The sequence below is a fragment of the Equus caballus genome, chromosome 10 (assembly GCF_041296265.1).
Source record: "Equus caballus isolate H_3958 breed thoroughbred chromosome 10, TB-T2T, whole genome shotgun sequence".
Classification (NCBI taxonomy): domain Eukaryota; kingdom Metazoa; phylum Chordata; class Mammalia; order Perissodactyla; family Equidae; genus Equus; species Equus caballus.
In genome coordinates, this window is record NC_091693.1 from 21,997,278 (window position 1) to 22,017,121 (window position 19,844).

General features: G+C 39.5%; 1 protein-coding gene across 2 annotated transcripts; it reads right to left on the reverse strand.

Annotated features, from left to right (window-relative positions):
* Positions 1-10,572: 10,572 nt before the first annotated feature.
* Positions 10,573-19,844, reverse strand: LOC100062696 (N-formyl peptide receptor 2-like). 2 transcript variants are annotated; one of them, XM_023650336.2, is made up of 2 exons: positions 19,772-19,844; positions 10,573-12,779 (listed from the first exon to the last, which is right to left on the reverse strand). In XM_023650336.2, exon 2 carries the CDS (start codon positions 12,766-12,768, stop codon positions 11,716-11,718), a length of 1,053 nt encoding a protein of 350 aa, XP_023506104.1. In that variant the 5' UTR covers positions 12,769-12,779; positions 19,772-19,844; the 3' UTR covers positions 10,573-11,715. The 2 variants fall into 2 exon arrangements, with proteins under 2 accessions (XP_023506104.1, XP_070081009.1); XM_070224908.1 differs by lacking the exon at positions 19,772-19,844 and adding an exon at positions 19,544-19,582 and having other exon boundaries at positions 11,565-12,779.

The window sequence follows — 19,844 nt, forward strand, 5'->3', positions numbered from 1 at the left end:
GTAAGTCACCATTCATCATAGACTGGAGAACACATACAGGAGAGAGACCCAATGGATGCAGTGAATGCGGGAAGTCCTTTCGTGTCAAGTCACACCTCAGTAGACACCAAAGATGTCATACAGGAGAGAAATCATGGATACAGAGAAAATAAGAGAGCATTTAAGGAGGTCATTCCAACATGAGATCCAGGTATATATAGGAGAGAATTCTTATACAGACAGTGAATAAAGAAAAGTTTTATGAATAAAGAAAAGTTTTAAGAATAAAGAAAAACTTAGATGATTGCTTTCTTAGAGAATTAAAATGATAGAGAAATCCTTAATGCAGTAAATAAATATGGCAAAATCTTCAGTAATAACCTGCAGCTCCTTGTTTATCAGGATAACGCATACATGAGAGAAATTGTGAATTCAGCATGTGTGCAAAAGTTTTCACATACAAGTCCTAGCACATTCATTACACAGCAGAAAGAAAGCCACTACAAATGTAGTAATTTTGTGAAAACTTTCTCCCAGAAGTATACATTATTTTATATCAGAGAAACTCATATGGGAAAGAAACTACACACAAGAGGGAAATGTTGCAGCATTTCCATTGAGATATCAAATTTCAGATGCGTCAGAGAATTTACACCAGAATGAATCATGTAAAAGTAATAAATGTGAGAAAAACGGTTTATTAAAAGTCAAAATCATATGATATTAGAGAATTTACACTAAGGAAGAACTCTCTGATTGCCATGAAATACATTAAAGCGTTTTCTGATTATGACAAAATATCCACAGATAATACATATAAGAATCCAAACCTATAAATATTTAAATATTTGGATGATTGCACTATTAAAAGTCTTCTTGTCTTATTGTGTATAAGATAATTAACATGTAGGGAAAATTAAGCCAGGTCAATGAATTGAGGAAATCATTTTCTCTAGAAATTATTTCATAAAGTGAGTCATGTTCTTGCTGTGACTAATACGTTGATAAAGAAAATATTTCACGGGCCAGCCCCAGTGGCCTAGTGGTTACATTCAGTGTGCTCACCTTCAGTGGCCTGGGTTCAGTTCCTGGGCTTGAACCTACACCGCTCATTTGTCGCTGACCATGCTGTGGCAGTGGCTCACATACAAAAAAGAGGAAGATTGGCAGCAGATGTTTGCTCAGGAAAAATCATCCTCAGCAAAAACAACAAAAGTAATTCCAAAGACTTTCAGTATGAAGAAGAGATTTTCATTGTGGGGTATGAGACTTTTTAAGTGTGTGAATAAATGGAATAATCAGAACAAGAGATGAAGAAGATACCAGCAATTTCAGCTGTATCTGGATGTTTTCTCCCTGAGAATATCAGGGAGTATGAATTTTGTGGCTTCTTGAGTTTTGTATGTAAGTATAGTATTTATGGGCACGAAATGAATACATGTGATATTTTGTAGATTTATTTTGAAATGATTTCAAAATTACAGAAAAGTTGCAAGAATAGTACAAAGAACTCTTCATCCAGATTCGCCAACTGTTAACATTTTACTACATTGGCCTTATTACATTCTCACTCTCCATACATAAAAATTATTCTGTTTCTTGGAACCATTTGAGAGTATGTTTCAGACATGACACCAATTCTGTATGTAACAAGGACATTCTCCAGAATAATCACAGTATAACTACTAAAATCAGGAACACTGATCCAATACTATTATCTAATTTATAAATTTTATTTGAAGGTTGTTGACTGTCTCTACTAATATCCTTTATAACAAAAAAAAAAAAATCTAGATTCAAAACCCTACATTGTGTATAATTGTCATATTTCTTTAGTTTCCTATAATGTGGACCAGTTCCTGTCTTTGTCCTTCATGACTTTGCCATTTTGAAGCATAAAGGCCACTTATCTTGTAGAATACAGTAGTCCCCCTTATCTCTGGGGGATACATTCCAAGACCCCCAGTGGATGCCTTTACAAAAAAGGATAGCTAATTATTTTATCTATTTTTTATGTGCAAAGGCAAAAATCACACGTGTTCATTAGCAGGATGCCATACACTACTCAAAGAAATGACCCAGAGCAATATTTATCAGTATGACTCAACCTACCAATAGAACGTTAATGAGAAATCTGTTCATAAAATAGAAATCTTTTCATAGAGCAGTGTACTACTACTAAATAAAATTAAATGGTATAAACAAGTTTCTGAGAGGTGCACATATAGCAAAACCATCAAGAAAAGTAGGGTAATGCTAAGCACAAAATTTAGGATAATAGGCACTTCATGGTGTGAAGAGGTATGTGGTCAGAGAAGCACAAAGAGAAGGCTTTCAGCAATGTTGATGGCGTTCTCTCTCTTGTGCCTGGTGGTGGATATGAGTGCTCCCTAATTGTTCTTCTAACTTACATAAACGTCTGAAACATCAACACATCGCTTCCTTTTGTTTTCACACTGCGATCCCTAATTAACAAGTGTCTAACTCAAGTACTTTGGCACCAAGGAAGCAGCTGTATTTGAACAGTAAGGTTTCATAGTGTCTCTATTGTTTTTATCATCTTAGGATTTCGTGAAGTGTCTGACCGTAAGGTCGGGACAACCTTATTATATAGTCAAAAACCTGGGAAAGCTACGGCATGCAGAGATTTTGGAACAGTAAGAATTAAATTGCTTGGTTTCATTTTTGCTTCACCACAGATTTGCACATGACAAATCATTAGAAACCAAGGTTTGTATTATTGTTTTAAAGAAATAGATGTTTTCTCTTCCATGTATTGCCATAACATTAGTGTAAGAAAACCTACCTTTTTAAACCACTCATGTGCATAGTATGTCTCTCTCTAAAACTGTATAATGCAACCAAGATACTGATCTCTCTGTTATGTCTGACTGTGCCCCTGCCAAAAAAAAAAAAAGAAAGAGAACAAAACCCTTTTCTTGAACATTGGTTGCACTGAAAGACAGTATTAATCATGATTCCAGTTCCTAAAAGTTACATTACTCTTCAAGCACAATGTTTATTTTGAACTGGTGTATTTAAAAGTAAATGTGAGGGTCCAGCCCTGTGGCTGAGTGGTTAAGTTTGCACACTGTGCATTGGCGGCCGAGGGTTTCGCCAGTTCGAATCCTGGGCGCGGACACAGCACCACTCATCAAGCCATGCTGAGGCGGCGACCCACGTGCCACAACTAGAAGGACCCACAACTAAAAATACACAACTATGTACCAGGCAGCTTTGGGAGAAAAAGGAAAAATAAAATCTTTAAAAAAGAAAGTAAAGGTGAAGTGTTCCCTTCTCTGTCTTTTGGACGAGTTTGTTGTAAGATTGGTGTTATTTCTTCCTTAAATGTTTAGTAGAATTCACAGGCAGAGCAATGCAGGGCTGGAGTTTTCAATAAAGGTTTTTGATTAGGAATTCAATTTCTTTACTTAGTATTGTACTATCAAGATTTTTTATTTCATTGTGTCAGTTTTGTATGTTGTGCTTTTCAAGGAATTTGTCCATTTCATCTAGATTGTTAAATATAGTGACATAAAATTATTTATAATATCCTTTTCATGTGTTTAGGATCTGTGAGGATGTCCCTTTTTTTATTCCTAAAACCGGTAATTTGTGTTTTCTCTCTCTCTCGCTCTTTTTTGTTTGTTTGTTTTGCTTAGTATTGCTAGAAGTGTATCAGTTTTATTGGCACCTTAAAATAACCTTCTTTTTGACTTTGTTGATTTTCTCTTATTGATTGTTCTCTGTTTCATTTATTTCCACTTTTCTTTAATTATTTTGTTATACCTCCTTTGGGTTTAATTTGATCTTTTTCTAGCTTCTTAAGGAAGTTTATTTCATTGAGTTCACACCTTTCTCCTCTAATAACAACACTTAAAGGTAAAAATTTCCCTTTAAGCACTGCCTTTAGTTGTAAGTCACAAACTTTAATATATTTTATTTTTTACTGTTATTCAGCTAAAATTATCTTCTAGTATTCCTTGAGATTTCTTCTTTGACCCATGGGTTGTTTACAAGTATGTTGTTTAGTTTTCAAATATGTGGATATTTTCTAGTTATATTTTTGTTGATATGTTGATTTCAGTTGTGGTCATAGAATATGCTTTGTATCATTGAAAGCCTTTGACTTTTATTGAGACATTTTATAACCCAGCACTTGAGAAGAATTATGTATTATCCTGTTTTTCAGTGTAGTATTTCATAAATACCAGTTAGGCCAGTTGAGTGATCATGTTGTTAAAATCTACCTGTATTTTTACTGTTTTTGTTGTTGTCGTTTAACATCATTTGATATTTTACTACAGATCTTGGAACCTCTATTCTGAGGATCTTCCCACTGTTTTTTCCTTTTGTTTCACTTTGGATTCTTTCTGTTGATGTGAATCCAAGTCCACTGATGCTTGATGTTGAGTTCAATCTGCTGTTAAACACCTCTGATACCGTATTTTTCATTTGTACCATTTCCATTGGATTATGTTGTAATTTCTATCTCTCTGCTGAAATTTCCCAGCTCTTCACACCTATTGTCCATCCACCTTTTCCACTAAATCCTTTAGCATTTTATAGTAAAGTCCCTGTCTGATAAATCCAAAATCTACGTGGTTCTCTGGGTCTACCTTTTATGTGTGTCTCTTCTTGAATGGGTATCAAATTTTCTTTCTTCGTGTGTGTCTTTTGACTTTTAGTTTGTGCCACACATTTTATATACAAGAATAGTGGAGACTAAGGTTAATATTTACCTTCTGCACAATGCTTTTACATACCTCTAATACCCTGTATTACTTTTCTCTAACCATTTTTACTGTGAAGTATAACAATACAGAAAATTGCAGAAAACGTAAATGAGCACACCAGTTTATCCTTATTCCTCTTGATGGACTCCCGGGATTTCCAGTTTGTGGATATTATGAATAAAGTTACTATGAACCTTCTTGAAGTTGTTTTGTTGGAATCTGTGTTTGTTTCTCTTGGGTAAATATTTAGAAGCTGGGGAGGTTCTTCAGAAGATACAGTTTCTTAATCTGTATTTTTAACTCCCTCTCCAGGTGATCCTGTTGGGCCACACTAGAGACAGACACTATGGACACACTGCCACAGATGGTACTTGGAGATGGGGGAGGGAGGTGGGAATGAGAGGGGACACAGTTGAACAACAGAGTGTCCCAAGATTGTGAAACATTTATAACTGTTTTCCTCTGTCTCATCACAGTGAGGAATGAGATGAGGGCCCATCTCTGGGATATACATTCTGGATGGATGAGGATATCCTGGATTTCCTGGAAGGTATTCATTCAGGGGGCCCCAGAAAACTCACCCTGGAGAAGCTGACAGGGAAATAAAGACATTTTCCTAAGGGGCTCTCCCAGGGAGGATGAAAAAGTGAGATTTAGCAAAACTTCCACTTTCTTCGTCATGGTGTAGCTCTAAACAATCACGAGCTGGAAATTGTGTTCTAAATTGAGTTTTCATTTTCTCTCGGGACAAATAAAGGTAACCCAAGTGGCGTCAACGTCAAGTCAAACCAGAGGTGTTCTACTTCTGCTGTCCTTTGATCCCCTAGATTTCTCCCCAGGGCGCCCAATGTGAGATACCACAGCTCCGATAGCAATAGGTTGCCCTAGTTCAGCCTGGACTCCAGGAGCTGTGATGTTTCTTTAGTGTAAAGGGCAGGGTACACACATGATAGATTGATTTAAAAAAAAATAATAGCCCTTTTATTGTGAAACAGCAAAGGTGCAGAAAAGTGCATAAGATAAATGTACAGCTTAACCCATTCTTGTAAAACAGATACCTATGTGCCCTCACAAAGATCAAGAAACAGAAACTAACCAGAACCCTGCAAGCCTGCCAGCCAACCATGTCAGCTTTTCAGATACTTTACAGATCAGATCTGCTCTCTCCCCTGAGCTGTGATCACTCTCTTGGATTTTATGTAATGCATTCTTTGTTTTTTAAAAACTCCTTTGATACTTAATTATGCATACCTAAGAAGTATTGCTTAATTTTTCCTTTTAGGAAACTTTATGTAAATGGAATATGACATGTCTATTCTGAAGCATGTAACTTTTTTCATTTACCATGATGACCTTAAGATTCATCCACATTGTGTAGCTGATTCAATAACTTTTATCACTGTATAGTACTTTGTTTTAGAAATATACTGCAATTGCTTATCCTACTTTTGATGGGCATTTCGTTCGTTTCCAGTTTGGGACTATTTTGAAATATGTAAATATTTTATCATCTTGGGCATACTCTGTTCAACCGTGTTTTTTCCTCACATGTTATGTATCCTAGTGTTCATACATTTTTTGGTAGGGCATGTATCTACACATTGATTTGTTGAGTCATAGTCTTTTTTAAAGTCTTTAAGAAGACTTTAAAATAGAAACTATAAACATATGCAAAAGTAGGAAACTTCAAAAATTTAAAACATTTTGTTCATCTCTCATTGATTGTCTTTCTTTCCTTTTTTTCCCCGGGAATATTTCTAATCTAGTATCATGTTGATGTGGGCTCAGTGAGTCAAGGAGTCAAAAGAAATATTTCTTGGACTCTCAAGGTCTGACAGCAGTGCTCTTTTATTCAGAGGATAGCATGGAATAGCATGAGGACAGGACCCATGGGCAGTGGAAGAGCTGCAATGTGTTGAAGGTTAGAGTTAAATTTATAAGTCATAAGTATGTGAGTTACTTCTTTACAAGACAAAGGAAAGATGGCGTAAAAAGTCATTAAATGGTGTCAGTGCAGGTGGGGTCTGGTTACTGGGTGGTCCTATAACTTTAGATAAGAATCAGATTGGATTAAGTCAGGACATCCTATGCTTTAGGAGGATGATATAGATTGGTATATAGGACAGGTCACCTTGGGCTTCTCTCCCTAGGACAGCCCTGATCCTCATCAATGTGTCATATCATTTCCCCCTTGAATACTTTAATATGTATCTGTGACAGATGAGGATTTAAAAAGACTATAGCCACCATACCATTGTACTCAACAAAATTAATAGTAATCCTTTAATATATTAGAGTTCTCCAGAGAAACAGAACCAATAGAGTGTTGGGTAAGGTATTGGCTCACATGATTATGGAGGCTGAGGATTCAAGGGGTGGAAAGGGTGGGGAAGACATCTTTCTGATTAATTAGTAATTCTGTTAACTGTTCTGAGAACCTCTCCCTTCAGAAGAATGGAATATTGACAGCTTACCAAGACCAGAGTAGCTCCAGAGGGCCTTGAACAAGATGTTGGGGTCAACATTCTGTCAAGATTTATGTTGCTAAGTGAACTTCTATTCACATTGCCTCCCAATGGCTGCCTCACCAGTCACATAGGGAGAAGACCATTAGTTCTTGGTGTGGACTATAAAGCTATGTCTGTGTTTCCAAGAACTAATATTAGTTCTTACTCTGTTCTCTTGTAAAGAGAGCATTTATTCAACTGCTAATGATCAGAGGAATCTGCACATCACAAATACCAGGGAGCTTTGTGAATACAGATTCCTGAGTTCAGCACCAGATATTATTAATCAAATGCATTGAGGCTGCAGTGACCGAACCTATATTTTAAAAAATATCTCCCCAGGTGATTCTGCTGGGACATCAGTTGTAGATCAAGATTTGGGAATCAGTTACCTAGATATTTGGAGCTGGGAGAGACATGAGATGGGAATGTGAGGGGAAAACCCAGTTGTACAATCCAAGTGTCACACAGGTTTTCACTTATGTAGTAGCAGTGGGAACTCTTAGGCGGGGATAGATACAGGAGAGATCTCCAGACCCTCCCTTCTCTGGAATGTACATTCTGGATTGAAGGGGACTTTCTGGATTTAAAAAAACAAAGTTCCCTGTTCAGATGCACTTACACAATTCTTCTAGGCGAGCTCATGGAAAATAACCAAGCTCCTAAGAGTTCTCTCCCAGTGAGATCATAGAGCTGAAGATGAAGCTCAAGACTTCCATTTCCCTGCTGTGTGCTGTCGCAGTCACCAGGTGGAGCTCGATTTCCAATGAGTTAGTTTTCATCAGCACTTGAGACCAACAGAAGGACCCCAAAGCCGGTCATGCCAGGCTTGCTTACTGATACTGCCTTTTGGCTCCTCAGCAATACCAGTCTTAACCAATCCAGATTTAGAGAATTTCAGTGTCTATATGAATGGGTCGCCCTACTTCAAGCAGCCTGTCTCCAGAAGCTATGAAGCTTTCCTGGCATAAAGGAAAAGTGACCTAAATTTGATTGATACTTTTTTTTAACTTTTAAAATGTGGAATATAACAGACCTAAGCAGAAAAAAAAGAATAAAAGATAAACATAAAGATCAATACATTTTTTTAAAAGAAACACCTATGTACCCCCAGCAAGTCAAAACATAGATCACTGCCAGCATTCCACAAGCCACCAGTGACAGCATGCTTTTACTCAGCATCTTCTCTCCTTCCCTCCAACTATAACCACTGCCTTGACTATTATGGTAATCAATTCATCACTTTCCTGTATAGTTTTGCTACCTAGTTGTGTATCCCTATACTGTACAGTTTAATTTTGTCAACAAAAATTATTTTTAATATAAATGGGATCACGCTGTACATACTCTGTCTTCTTTCATTTTCTCAACATGATATCTGAGATTCATCCATGTAAATGTAGTTTTTCTTAAGTTATTGCTGAATAATAATTTACTGTCCAAATACCCTACAATTTTTTCATTCTATTGTTGATGAACTTTGGCTTCTTTATAGTTTTGGGCTACCATGAATAATTCTGCAATGAAAATTTGTGAACACATATGCTGTTGAACGTGAATACATATAATCGAGGCTATGTGGGATTGCTGGGTATGAGAGAGTCTTTAAAAAAAACAAGTCTTAGGAACTTTAAGTATGCACAAAAGAAAAGAAAGTAGAATAATGAATTATCAGCTTCATCAATTATAAATATTTTGCCAATGTTATTGCATTTTTCTTCCCCTTTTTTTTCCTACTCTGGAATGTTTTAAAGCAAGTTTCAACCATTCCATCATAACTTGCTTCCATCTGTATCTCTAACAGGTAAGGACCTTAAAAACAATAGCCCCCATACCACTACTACACCCAAACAAAATTACAGTAATTTCTTAATTGTATTGATCTTTCCTGGGCAGCCTATTCAGGCTTCTATATATGTACCAGGAAAAGTTGTCTTCCTAAAAAAGATTAGCAATGGGCCTTATAACCCTAGCAATAGATAATGGCAAGGAAGTCAACTAAATTCTGTTACCTTTTAATTTACTCTACAGATAAACCCACACACACACAAAGGGACATGTGTGTGCACAGTTGTGCATTCTTGGTGACAGCACAAGATTAGAAACAATTTAAAGTTTCATTAATATGTGAGTGATTAAATAAATTTTGTTTCATCCACCCAATGGAATACCATGCAAGTATTGAAAAGAACGAGGAAGCTGTTTATGTACTGATGTACACAACCATGCATCTTTATTGCTTAGAATTTACTCATGTGTAGCTGGAAGGATGATGGAGAAAGTATTGTTTTAGGTGGATGAGTTTTCAGCCACTTTTGTTAATGAAGGAAGGGGATGAGCACTGGGTAGGAAGCTGGAAGTTCTTACCACATCCTATCCCTATGCCTACTCAACATCCCTGGATACTCTTCTCCCGAAACAGAAGTAGTCTCATCCTTCCCCAGGTTGATGGCCCCCAAGTTTTATTTGGGAGTTTTTGACTCAATCAGGTCTAGAAGTGTTTCTTTGTGGGGAGCAGTACATAAACTTTAAAGAACCCTTACCTTCCAGAGACCCAATATACAATGATGCAATGGGAAGTGGGCATCCACAGTGAAAACTCCCAATGAAGAAAAGAAAAAAGGAGAGGATGTAGCTGGTACTATTCTGTTGCAATTAACCAAGGCCAGTGGGCAGGGATAGTAAGAAATCCCTGCCCTGGCAGTGGAGGAATTTTCTTAGCCAGTTGGAAGCACTGGTTCTCTATCTACAGGATGTACACTGTCCTTCATGGCTCCTGGCTTTGCCCCCTTCATTTCTTTCTTATTCCTTATTTTCTATGGCCACACCTTAGTTAAGCATTAAAGAGTATACATTTCTTGGAAACTGGAAAGCATTTCTAGGAGTCAAGGATGCAGATGAGATGGGTAAGCTGCTCTGCATTGGAATTGCAAAGACTTTAGCAGTGACAGGAGGGAAAGGGAGAAGGATGACTGAGTAAGGCAGTGGGGTGGGTGAAGGGCTTTTGAAAACAAGACTGATATTTATTTTGAGTTCTTTCTTTTGCCAGAACATCCAGGAAAATACGTTATGCACTGAAGGACAATTGGTGAGCGATTATTTGCAGAAAGCAAGGAAAAAGACCCAGTACTATTGTGGACTGATTTATTTCAAAACAAAGTCATCAGGCAACAGTTAGCCAGAGTACTTTAGCAGAAACCCCAAACCACAGGTGTTCATAAAATGTAAACCACGTGGGAATTTGTAAAAATGGTGAGCACAGGGGTGAGAGTTCACTGCAAATGGCCCAAGGCATGGTAGGAGAGTCAGAGACAATTTTAACTGAACATTGAAGGTTCTCACTTGACACCTGAGTGATATTATTGTTTATTGATTCATTAATTCCACAACTATTTATTGAGACTCTGTCGCATATCAGGCACTATTTTACACATAGGGTATGGAGAGCCATCAGTGAACAATGCAGACCAAAATCCCTGCCCTCAGCTTGCACTCTCATTGCAAGAAGGAAACCATACAAGTGCTGTACACAGTTATTATACTGTTTCATGCCAATAAGTTTGGCAGTTTTGATGAAATGGCTAAATTCCTTGAAAGTCACAGTTTACCAAAGCTGACAGAAGATGGAATAGAAAATCTGAATAGTCCAATAACTCTATAAAGAAATTGAACTTGCCATTAAAACCTTCCCAGAAACAAAAGCTAAGACCCAATTGGCTTCACTGGAGAATTTCTCTAAACATTTGTAAAAGATGTAACACAAGGGAATAGAATGAGAGGAGTCCCTTTCTGACTCCTTTCAGGAGGCCATTATAAGTTTGATGTAAAACCTGACAAGAACATTAGAGGAAACCAAAATAACAGACTAACCTTTATATAAACATAAGTGCAGAAATTCTAAATAAATCTAGTGAAATTAATTACAAATATGTAAAATATATCACCAAGTGTGATTTATTCTAGGAATGCAGGCTAGTTTAACACTCAGAAATTAATCAGAATAATTTATGATGACATAAGTAAAAGGATAAAAATAACATGATCATCTTAATATATGCAGAGAACGCATTAGACACAATGCAATAGTCATTCACGATTAGAAAAAGAGAAAAACTCTTAATAAAATAGGAATAGACTTCTGTAGTCTGACAAAAAAAAAATAGCTTAAAAAAAACCCTACAGCAAACGTCTTACTTCATGGTGAAATAATAAAGTTTCTCCCTTAATAGACTCTTTTATCTAAGCTTTACAAATTCCCCAACACTCTTTCTCTTGTTCTCGTTTCCCACCTCCACTGACACCGGAGTATATAGGCTGAGGTCCAAAAACAAAAAATGACACCAATGGTGTCCTTATGTCCTTCTTCCCCCAAAATCAGAGGGCCCCAAAGTATTTTTCATGTTGAGTGGCTCAGGATGACCCAAGGTAAGGTGAAGCTGGAACTGGGAGCAAGGTAGGAGAAGGCAGAGCTCAAAAATGTCCCCCAGGCCTCCTTACATTGCCTGTAACTGGACTTCTGAAGGAGAAGAAGACTTGGTTGTTGTGTTAGTGGTCTGGGCTGAGTCCTCGCTCAGGGCCTTCTCCAGACTGGCGGGCAGTGAGTGGATCAGTCTCTTTCGGAAGTCTCGACCCATGAAGACATAGAGTATTGGGTTGAGGCAGCTGTTGAAGAAGGCCAGGGAGCTCGTTGGGTTAATCAGGTGAGTAATGATTGTGTCCTGACCTTCAATATATATCTCCTTGACCCAGACTGTGTCCAGAAGGGCAACCAGCTGATAGGGGAACCAACAGAGAAAGAAGGAAGCCACAACAGCAGTGAGGACCCGTAAGGTGCGATTGGATTTAATCATGACATTTTTGTACATCTTGGCAGCAATGAGCCCATAGCAGATAGCAACGATAGACATTGGCATACTGAAGCCAATGATAAACCGGATGATCCCTCTGACCGTCAACACGGTGATGGCCACCTTAACCATCTCATCCATGGTATTACCCCAGGATCTAAAGTTGAAAGTACAGTATGTGTTTCCATCCACATCCGTTACTGTTTTCACGAAGATGAAAACTTGCAAGGTAAGGACTAGAGCAACAATCCAAGGTCCGATGATCACTTTTTTAGCCAGACTTACAGTGCGATGGTTCTGGGCCCAGACGGGATGCAGAACACAAATACAGCGGTCTAGAGCAATGAAAGCAATTAGGAAGACACTTCCAAACAGGTTGATGTCCGCCACACCATTAACTAACTTGCACAAGAACCAGCCAAAAGGCCATTGATCTTCCATGACCATTGAGACAAAAATGAATGGGACAGAAGCAGAAAAAGAGAAGTCAGCTATGGCCAGGTTCAGGTAAAAGAGGGTGGTGACTGTGCGTGCCATCCGGAATCCAGCCACCCAGATCACAAGCCCGTTGCCCAGGATGCCGAGGACAAAAGTGACCCCAAGCACCACCAATGAGAGGATATTCACAACAGCGTAGCCAGGAGGCTCATGGGGCCCCTCACCAGATCCATTCAGAGGCATGGAGAAGTTGGTTTCCATCTTGCTGACACCTGAAACATATAAAAAATGACCATTTTTTCAGCTGCAGAACCATCATACAGCATCCCTATTCATGGCAAACATCAACTTCCACTAAAGTTCCCACTCCAATCAGGATACCCACTGTACTGAACCTTGTGGCCAGTCATACTATAAAATTGATGCCCTGTTGGCTGTTCCTTAGGGAAAGGATAGTTCTGCATATTCCCATAATTAGTAATATGCATTCAACCTAACACGCCGATTACTTAACCAAGAGGATTTCAAGGATCCTGTGCACCAGCAGAATACTGAACTGAAGGTGCATAGACAACAGAAAATTGACGGGAGGCAGCTTCAGCAGAGTAAGGGAAGCACTAGACTCAGAGTGAGCAGGTTCACATCTTCTTCCACCCATGACTCAGTGCATGGACGCTGGCAAGCTGTGCAGCCTCTTTCAGCTCCAGGTTCTCCCAGACTCCCAGCTCCTGTCCCTTCCCACTCTGAGGACCCTTGACCTATTGTTTGGTTAGTCTTTAAGTTAAAGTTTTAGAGTTGGGTTTGAGTTTAATGTTGAAGAGGATCTTGGACAGTTACTGGTAATATGTAGTAATATGTTACATCCTGTGATTCTGTGCTAGAGGAAGTCAGCGCAGGGGGCCCTGTCTCTATGTTCAACCCTCTGTTTTTCATTGTCTCTGCTTCTTATGCGGCTCTCCTCTATTTGAGGTGAAAAGAATTTTCACTCATTGTACAGCTTTAGAATTCTGTAAGATAAAGAGTATGAGAGTAGTAAGTATTGTTAATAATATTTGTGGGACTCTTATTAGAGACCATGCCTTGTGTTAATTGCTGTATATAGGCATCCAGTTTCATCTACATAACAACTCGATAATGTTCATTATTTCTAGTTTTTATAAGAATAAATTCATAATTGTTCAGAGCAATAATGAAACCTGCCAAAGGTCATTTAAGTACTAAGTGGTAGAGGAATGACTTCATCCAGCCTGATCTGACTTCCAAGTCTTTTCTCCACTACACAACTGTGTATTGCTGGTTGTGAGCAACATTGCTGGTTGTCCACCCAACAACCTTTTCCCTCTTCTTCTCTGCTACCAAACCACAATTTTGTTTAGCCACTCACCCATCAGGGAAGATGTCCATTGCTCCATCTTTGGAGGCAAATCTAGATTAGTCTCACTAGTGGTTAGAATCCTGTTTGCTTTGCAAGGGATTGTTTTAGCAGTGGGCACATGACTAAATCCTGGAAAATAACACCACGGGAAGATATCCTGGGGAACTTCTGGGATAGACTTCCTTGCTCTAGGGATGAGAATCCAAAAGGTGTAGTGTCTGCCTCTGGACCAGGTCACACCTGTAACTATTGCATCCAAATTCAACCCGGAGGTCTATGTGAGCCCCTTGTCCATGCCACTTGTCCAAATTTCCTCACCTGTAGTCGGGTAGCCATATCAGAAACATCCAGGGTGGCTTTTAAAATGTACGTTCATGCACCCCACCCTAGAATCTCTTTGCCTAAAAACTAGGGTGATTTCCTATGGCCTCAAAAATTTGAGAATCATCTTACCCTAGGCTATCCTGCCTCCTTAAGAGAAATAGCAGTTACAGAGCACTTGTTCATATTTAATACTCATAATAATATTTCAGGGTACTCATTATCATCCATCTTTTATCAAGGAGAAACCATGGTCCAGGGGTTTCAGTACTTTGTTTAACGTCATGCCCAGCCTGTCAGTGGAGGCAGCAAGCTTTGAAAACCAGATTTAAACAACTCCAGAACCTGTGTCTCTGCCTCTCTAAAGTGCTGCCTTTCCAAGGGATTCCCCCAAGACCTCTGGGAGATGATCATCCCTCAGTATGTTCGTTTTCCTCCCTCCCTTCCTCCTTCCTTTACTCCTTTTTTTTTTTCTCCCTGTCTTTACCAGTCACTTTCAGCAAAGTTTTCTATGGGACATGACTTAGTGTAGTGTGGGGTTTCTCAACCACGGTACTTTTGACACTTGGAGCTCTATCTTTCTTTGTTGTGGGGGACCATCCCTTACATGGTAGGATGTTTAGCAGCATCCCTGGCCTCTGTTTATCAGAAGCCAGTAGCACCCTCTTCCTCCAGTTGTGACAACCAAAAGTGTCTACAGACATTGTCAAATGTGCCCTGGGGGGAAAGTCACCCCCAGTTGAGAGTCACTGTTACAGGGTAAGGAGTGCTGGGCCCTGGAGTTTGGTCAATCTGTATTCTAATCTCATCTCTGACATCTGCCCAGTGAGTTCTTAGTCAGTGACATCTCTTCCAACTTCACTTTCCTCCTCTGCAGAATGGGAATGATTTTGTGGTGACGACTGAGTTTCAGGTGAGGATTAGTGAGAACAGACATGAAAATCTTTTAGGTAGGACCGAGTGACTCCTTAACAAATGTGAAGTCTCAGTCCTCACCAGGCTCTATGCCTTGTTCTGGGGCCACGCATTGTAGAAGCTCAAGTTAGGGCAAGAACAATGCTCGAAACAGTAGTAGTACTACGTATGAAGCTTTTCCACATGCCAAGAGCTTCTCTTCCACCCTCATAATGATTCATCTCTTAGGCTTCCTGAGGATTGCATGTGTTAATATGTATAAACCATCAAGCATACTCTGCAGCATTGTAAATATGGAATAATATTAGCTATAATTAGTATGGCCATTGTACAGAAGAGGAAGTTAAGACTTCAGCTGGTTATATTCATTGTTTAATGCCCCCATTGAGGAAGAGGTGGAGTCAGAATTTGAGCTCAGCCAGACCGACTCCACCAGAATTGCACTATTAACTCTCTCCCACCCCATATTTACTCAACTGAGTCTGTTTCTCTCTATGCACCCACTAAACACCCTACAAGGTGCTTAGAAGACAGGATGCACTTAATAATCTCTAAATCATTCCTTTAAAAATGTTGATACAACCAGGAAGGACAATTGTGCAATGACAGCTAGGGAAAGGACAGCGGAGCAAAGTTGTAAAATTATGGGCCCACCCTTGTTGCAGCGTTGGGGAGAGAACCTCTGACCACAGATGACACTCGCGTGGCCTATGGTGGTTGCTGTTTGGTGAACTCCAAATATGTGTCAGTCACTATACATTTTATCATCTCCAATTACAACATCCTTGCTTTCGCCTAAGTATCATCATTGTGTATTACAACAGGAAACCATGACTCTTGCGGGCAAAGTGGGTTGACCAATGTCACAATTATTAAGGGACCCTCTGGATTTACAACCACAGATTTCAGATGGAAACTCAGCACTTCCTTGTTAGCTGATCCTCTTCTCCAGCATATTTGCATTTCTGTGCTTTGAAATAATGCTTTCAGTTCTGCTTTCTCCTCAGACTTCCTAACCTCTTCCCCCATCCTTATTCTCAGCTGAAGCCCTTAACTCATATTTTAATGAGAAAATCATAAAAATTAGTTGTGAACTTCTTAGCCTTCCCTTACCCAAACCCTCCAATCTATCTGCACCTGTTACAGTGAATAAAGAGTTCTTGGTCATTCCAAAGGCTGCCCTGCTCCCCGTGTTTGCTCTGGATCCCTCTCTCTTTCACATTCCCAAGAAGTTTCCTCCTGCATCATCCCTTTTCTTTTCTGCCAAAACACTTTCAAGATTTTCTTTACACTACATCATTCTCACTGTCACATAAACGTTATCATATCTCCTCCCTTCAAAAGGAAGCCATCCTTATGGACAGCTAATCTTTGACAAAGGAGCTGAGGGCCTACAATGGAGGAAAGAAAGTCTCTTCAACAAATGGTGCTGAGAAAACTAGACAGCCACATGTAAAAGAATGAAAATCAACCATTCTTTTTCACCATTTACTAAAATAAACTCAAAATGGATCAAAGGCCTAAAGATTAGGCCTGAAACAATAAGTCTCCTAGAAGAGAATATCGGCAGTACATTCTTTGACATCAGCTTCAAAAGAATCTTTTCGGACACCATAATCCCTCACCTGAGGGAAACAATAGAAAGAATAAACAAATGGGACTTCATCAGACTAAAGAGCTTCTTCAAGGCAAGGGAAAACAGGATTTGAAACAAAAAAAACAGCCCACTAACTGAGAAAAAATATTCACAAGTTATCCAACAAAGGGTTAATCTCCATAATATACAAATAGCTCACACAACTCAACAATAAAAAATCAAATAACCCAATTACAAAATGGGCAGGGGACATGAACAGACACTTCTCCAAAGAAGATATACGGATGGCCAATAGACACATGAAAAGATGCTCATCATCACTAATCATCAGGGAAATGCAAATCAAAACTACACTAAGATATCACCTTAGACCTGTTAGAATGGCAAAAATATCCAAAACCAAGAGTGACAAATGTTGGAGAGGCTGTGGAGAAAAGGGAACCCTCATACACTGCTGGTGGGAATGCAAACTGGTGCAGCCACTATGGAAAACAGTATGGAGATTCCTCAAAAAGTTAAGAATAGAAATACCTTATGACCCAGCCACCCCACTACTGGGTATCTATCCTAAGAATCTGAAATCAGCAATTCCAAAAGTTCCATGCACCCCTATGTTCATAGCAGCATTATTCACAATAGCCAAGTCATGGAACCAACCTAAGTGCCCAGCAACTGATGATTGGATAAAGAAGATGTGGTATATATATACAATGGAACACTCCTCAGCCATAAAAAAGGACAAAGTCATCCCATTCACAACAACATGGATAGACTTTGAGGGTATTATGTTGAGTGAAATAAGTCAGACAGAGAAAGACGAACTCTGTATGACTCCACTCATAGGTGGTAGTTAAAATATGGACAAAGAGAACTGATCGGTGGTTGCCAGGGGAAAGGGGGGTGGGGGGAGGGCACTAGGGGTGAAGTGGTGTACCTACAACATGACTAATAATGATGTACAACTGTAATTTCACAAGGATGTTAACTTTCATAGCCTTAATAAAAAAAAAAAGAGGAAGCCATCCTTGGCCTTTATTCCTTTCCAGCTTCAGCCCTATTTCTCCAAGAGGATTCTTTCTGTGAAGAAGATTCACAGCCAAACTTTAGAAGGGAGTGTCTCCACCTCCTCACCTCACGTTTTTCTCCTAAACACACCCGACATTGACTTTGATCCTCAGCACTCCACGGAATGTGCTCTCCTTAAGGATGCTCATGGCCTCTATGCTGCCTCCAGTTCTTACCCTGATATCTCAGTGACAAAGGACCCACTTGACCCCTTCCTCCTTCTTAAGACATATTTTTCTTATGCCTGGAGATGATAAAATGTACAAACAACACAATTTTGGTTGTCTTTATAGCATACTTGGTCACCTCTCCTCAGTCCAGTTTCCCAGCTTTATTGCCTCCAAATTTAACTCTAAATTTTGAGGCATCCTAGGGCTTGTAACTGCCCCCCCCCCCATCCTCTATACAATCTCATGGCTTGTAACATCATGCTGATAACTTCTGATCTAAACCATCAGCCCTGGCTTCTCCCCAGAGCTCTAGCCTGGTATAATCAACTAACTTGACATCTCCCCACAGGAATCTCAGAGTGACCCCAAACCAAACATTGCCCAAACCAAATTCTAAATTGTTCCATCCTCCCAAGTCTGCCTCTCTCCCGGTATCTGTATCTATTTGGAGCTTAAACATTCAGTTGTTAAAACTCCAAATCTGAAATTCACCTTCGATTTTCCTTTCCCTCACCACCCCGTCCAATCTGAGCCTGTTGATTCTATCTACAGAGCAACTGAATCCACACCCGGGATCATGTCCATCACCACCTCCCTTATCCATGGCCTCATCTGACCTGCATATTTGCACTAACCTTGTAAATAGCTTGTTCCTGCTCCTGATGCTGCCCCCTCCCCCCCATGCTTTCTGACAGAAGCCAAATGGTCTTTCAAAAACACAAATCAGATCCTGACATTATTCTACTCAACACCCTCAATGGCTTCCAAACTCCTAATTCAAGTTTGCCAAGCATTCCGAGATCCGCCCAGTCTGTTCCTCATACCTCACACATCCACTCTCCCCTCACACACTGTGCTCCATCCACCCTGAATTCCTTTGATTCCTTGAGCACGCCAAGCTCATTGCCATCTCATTGCTTTCGTGTCCTCTGTTCCTCTGCCTACAATGCTTTTCCTTTCAGGCTTCCCACATCTGGCTCTTTCTGAATATTCATATCTCATCTTAGATATTTCATCCTCAGAGAGGTCCTGCCTCTATAATGCAAATCAGCTACCCCAGACACAGGCCATCTCACCAGATGCTTTTCTTGTTGGTTTATCCATTCATTTATTTTCTATTATAAATACCCTCCACATCAGGATATAAGCTCCACAAGATGACCAAGTTCTTTCAACACTACATGTCTAGAGTAATGCTGTCCAACACATAAATGTGAGCCATCAAAAGCAAGCCACAAATATGAGTTACACACATGTGACTTACAATTCCTTTTACAAAGTGAAAGCAATTATTTTTAATAACTTAATGAATTTTAATAGCACACTTTATTTAACCTAACATATCAAGAAGAGTATTATTTGAACATGTAACCAATATAAGAATTACCAATGAGATATTTTACATTCTTTTTTCATGCTAAGTCTTTGAAGCTCCTAACTGCATTTTACACTTACAGCACATCTCAGGTCAATGACCATATGCGGCAAGTGCATATTATATTGGGTAGCCCAGCTCTAGAGTTTAGGAGGCATCAGCCACATAGGAGATGTTGAAACAATAATTTTTAAATTGTCAGGCCCCCACCACCTTACCACCAGCCGAGATCCTTTTCCGGTGGCTGGTTCCTGGCTTCTTGCTGAGCAACGTAGGTGGAAGGGCTTCTGCAAATGCTTTATTGAAAGACAAGGGGGAGGGACAATGGAGCTGCAACCAATCAGGTGGCAGAAACTCAGAACATCTTGCAATTTCCAAAAAAGCACCCTGGAGATGTTGACAGCATAACTCTCCTTAGAAACTTAATATATGAACGCTTCCCTCACCTCCAACCTTCTGAGGAGATAGGATTTCAATCCTCTGAATATCAAGGGTTAAGGAATCTGGGAGTCCATGGCC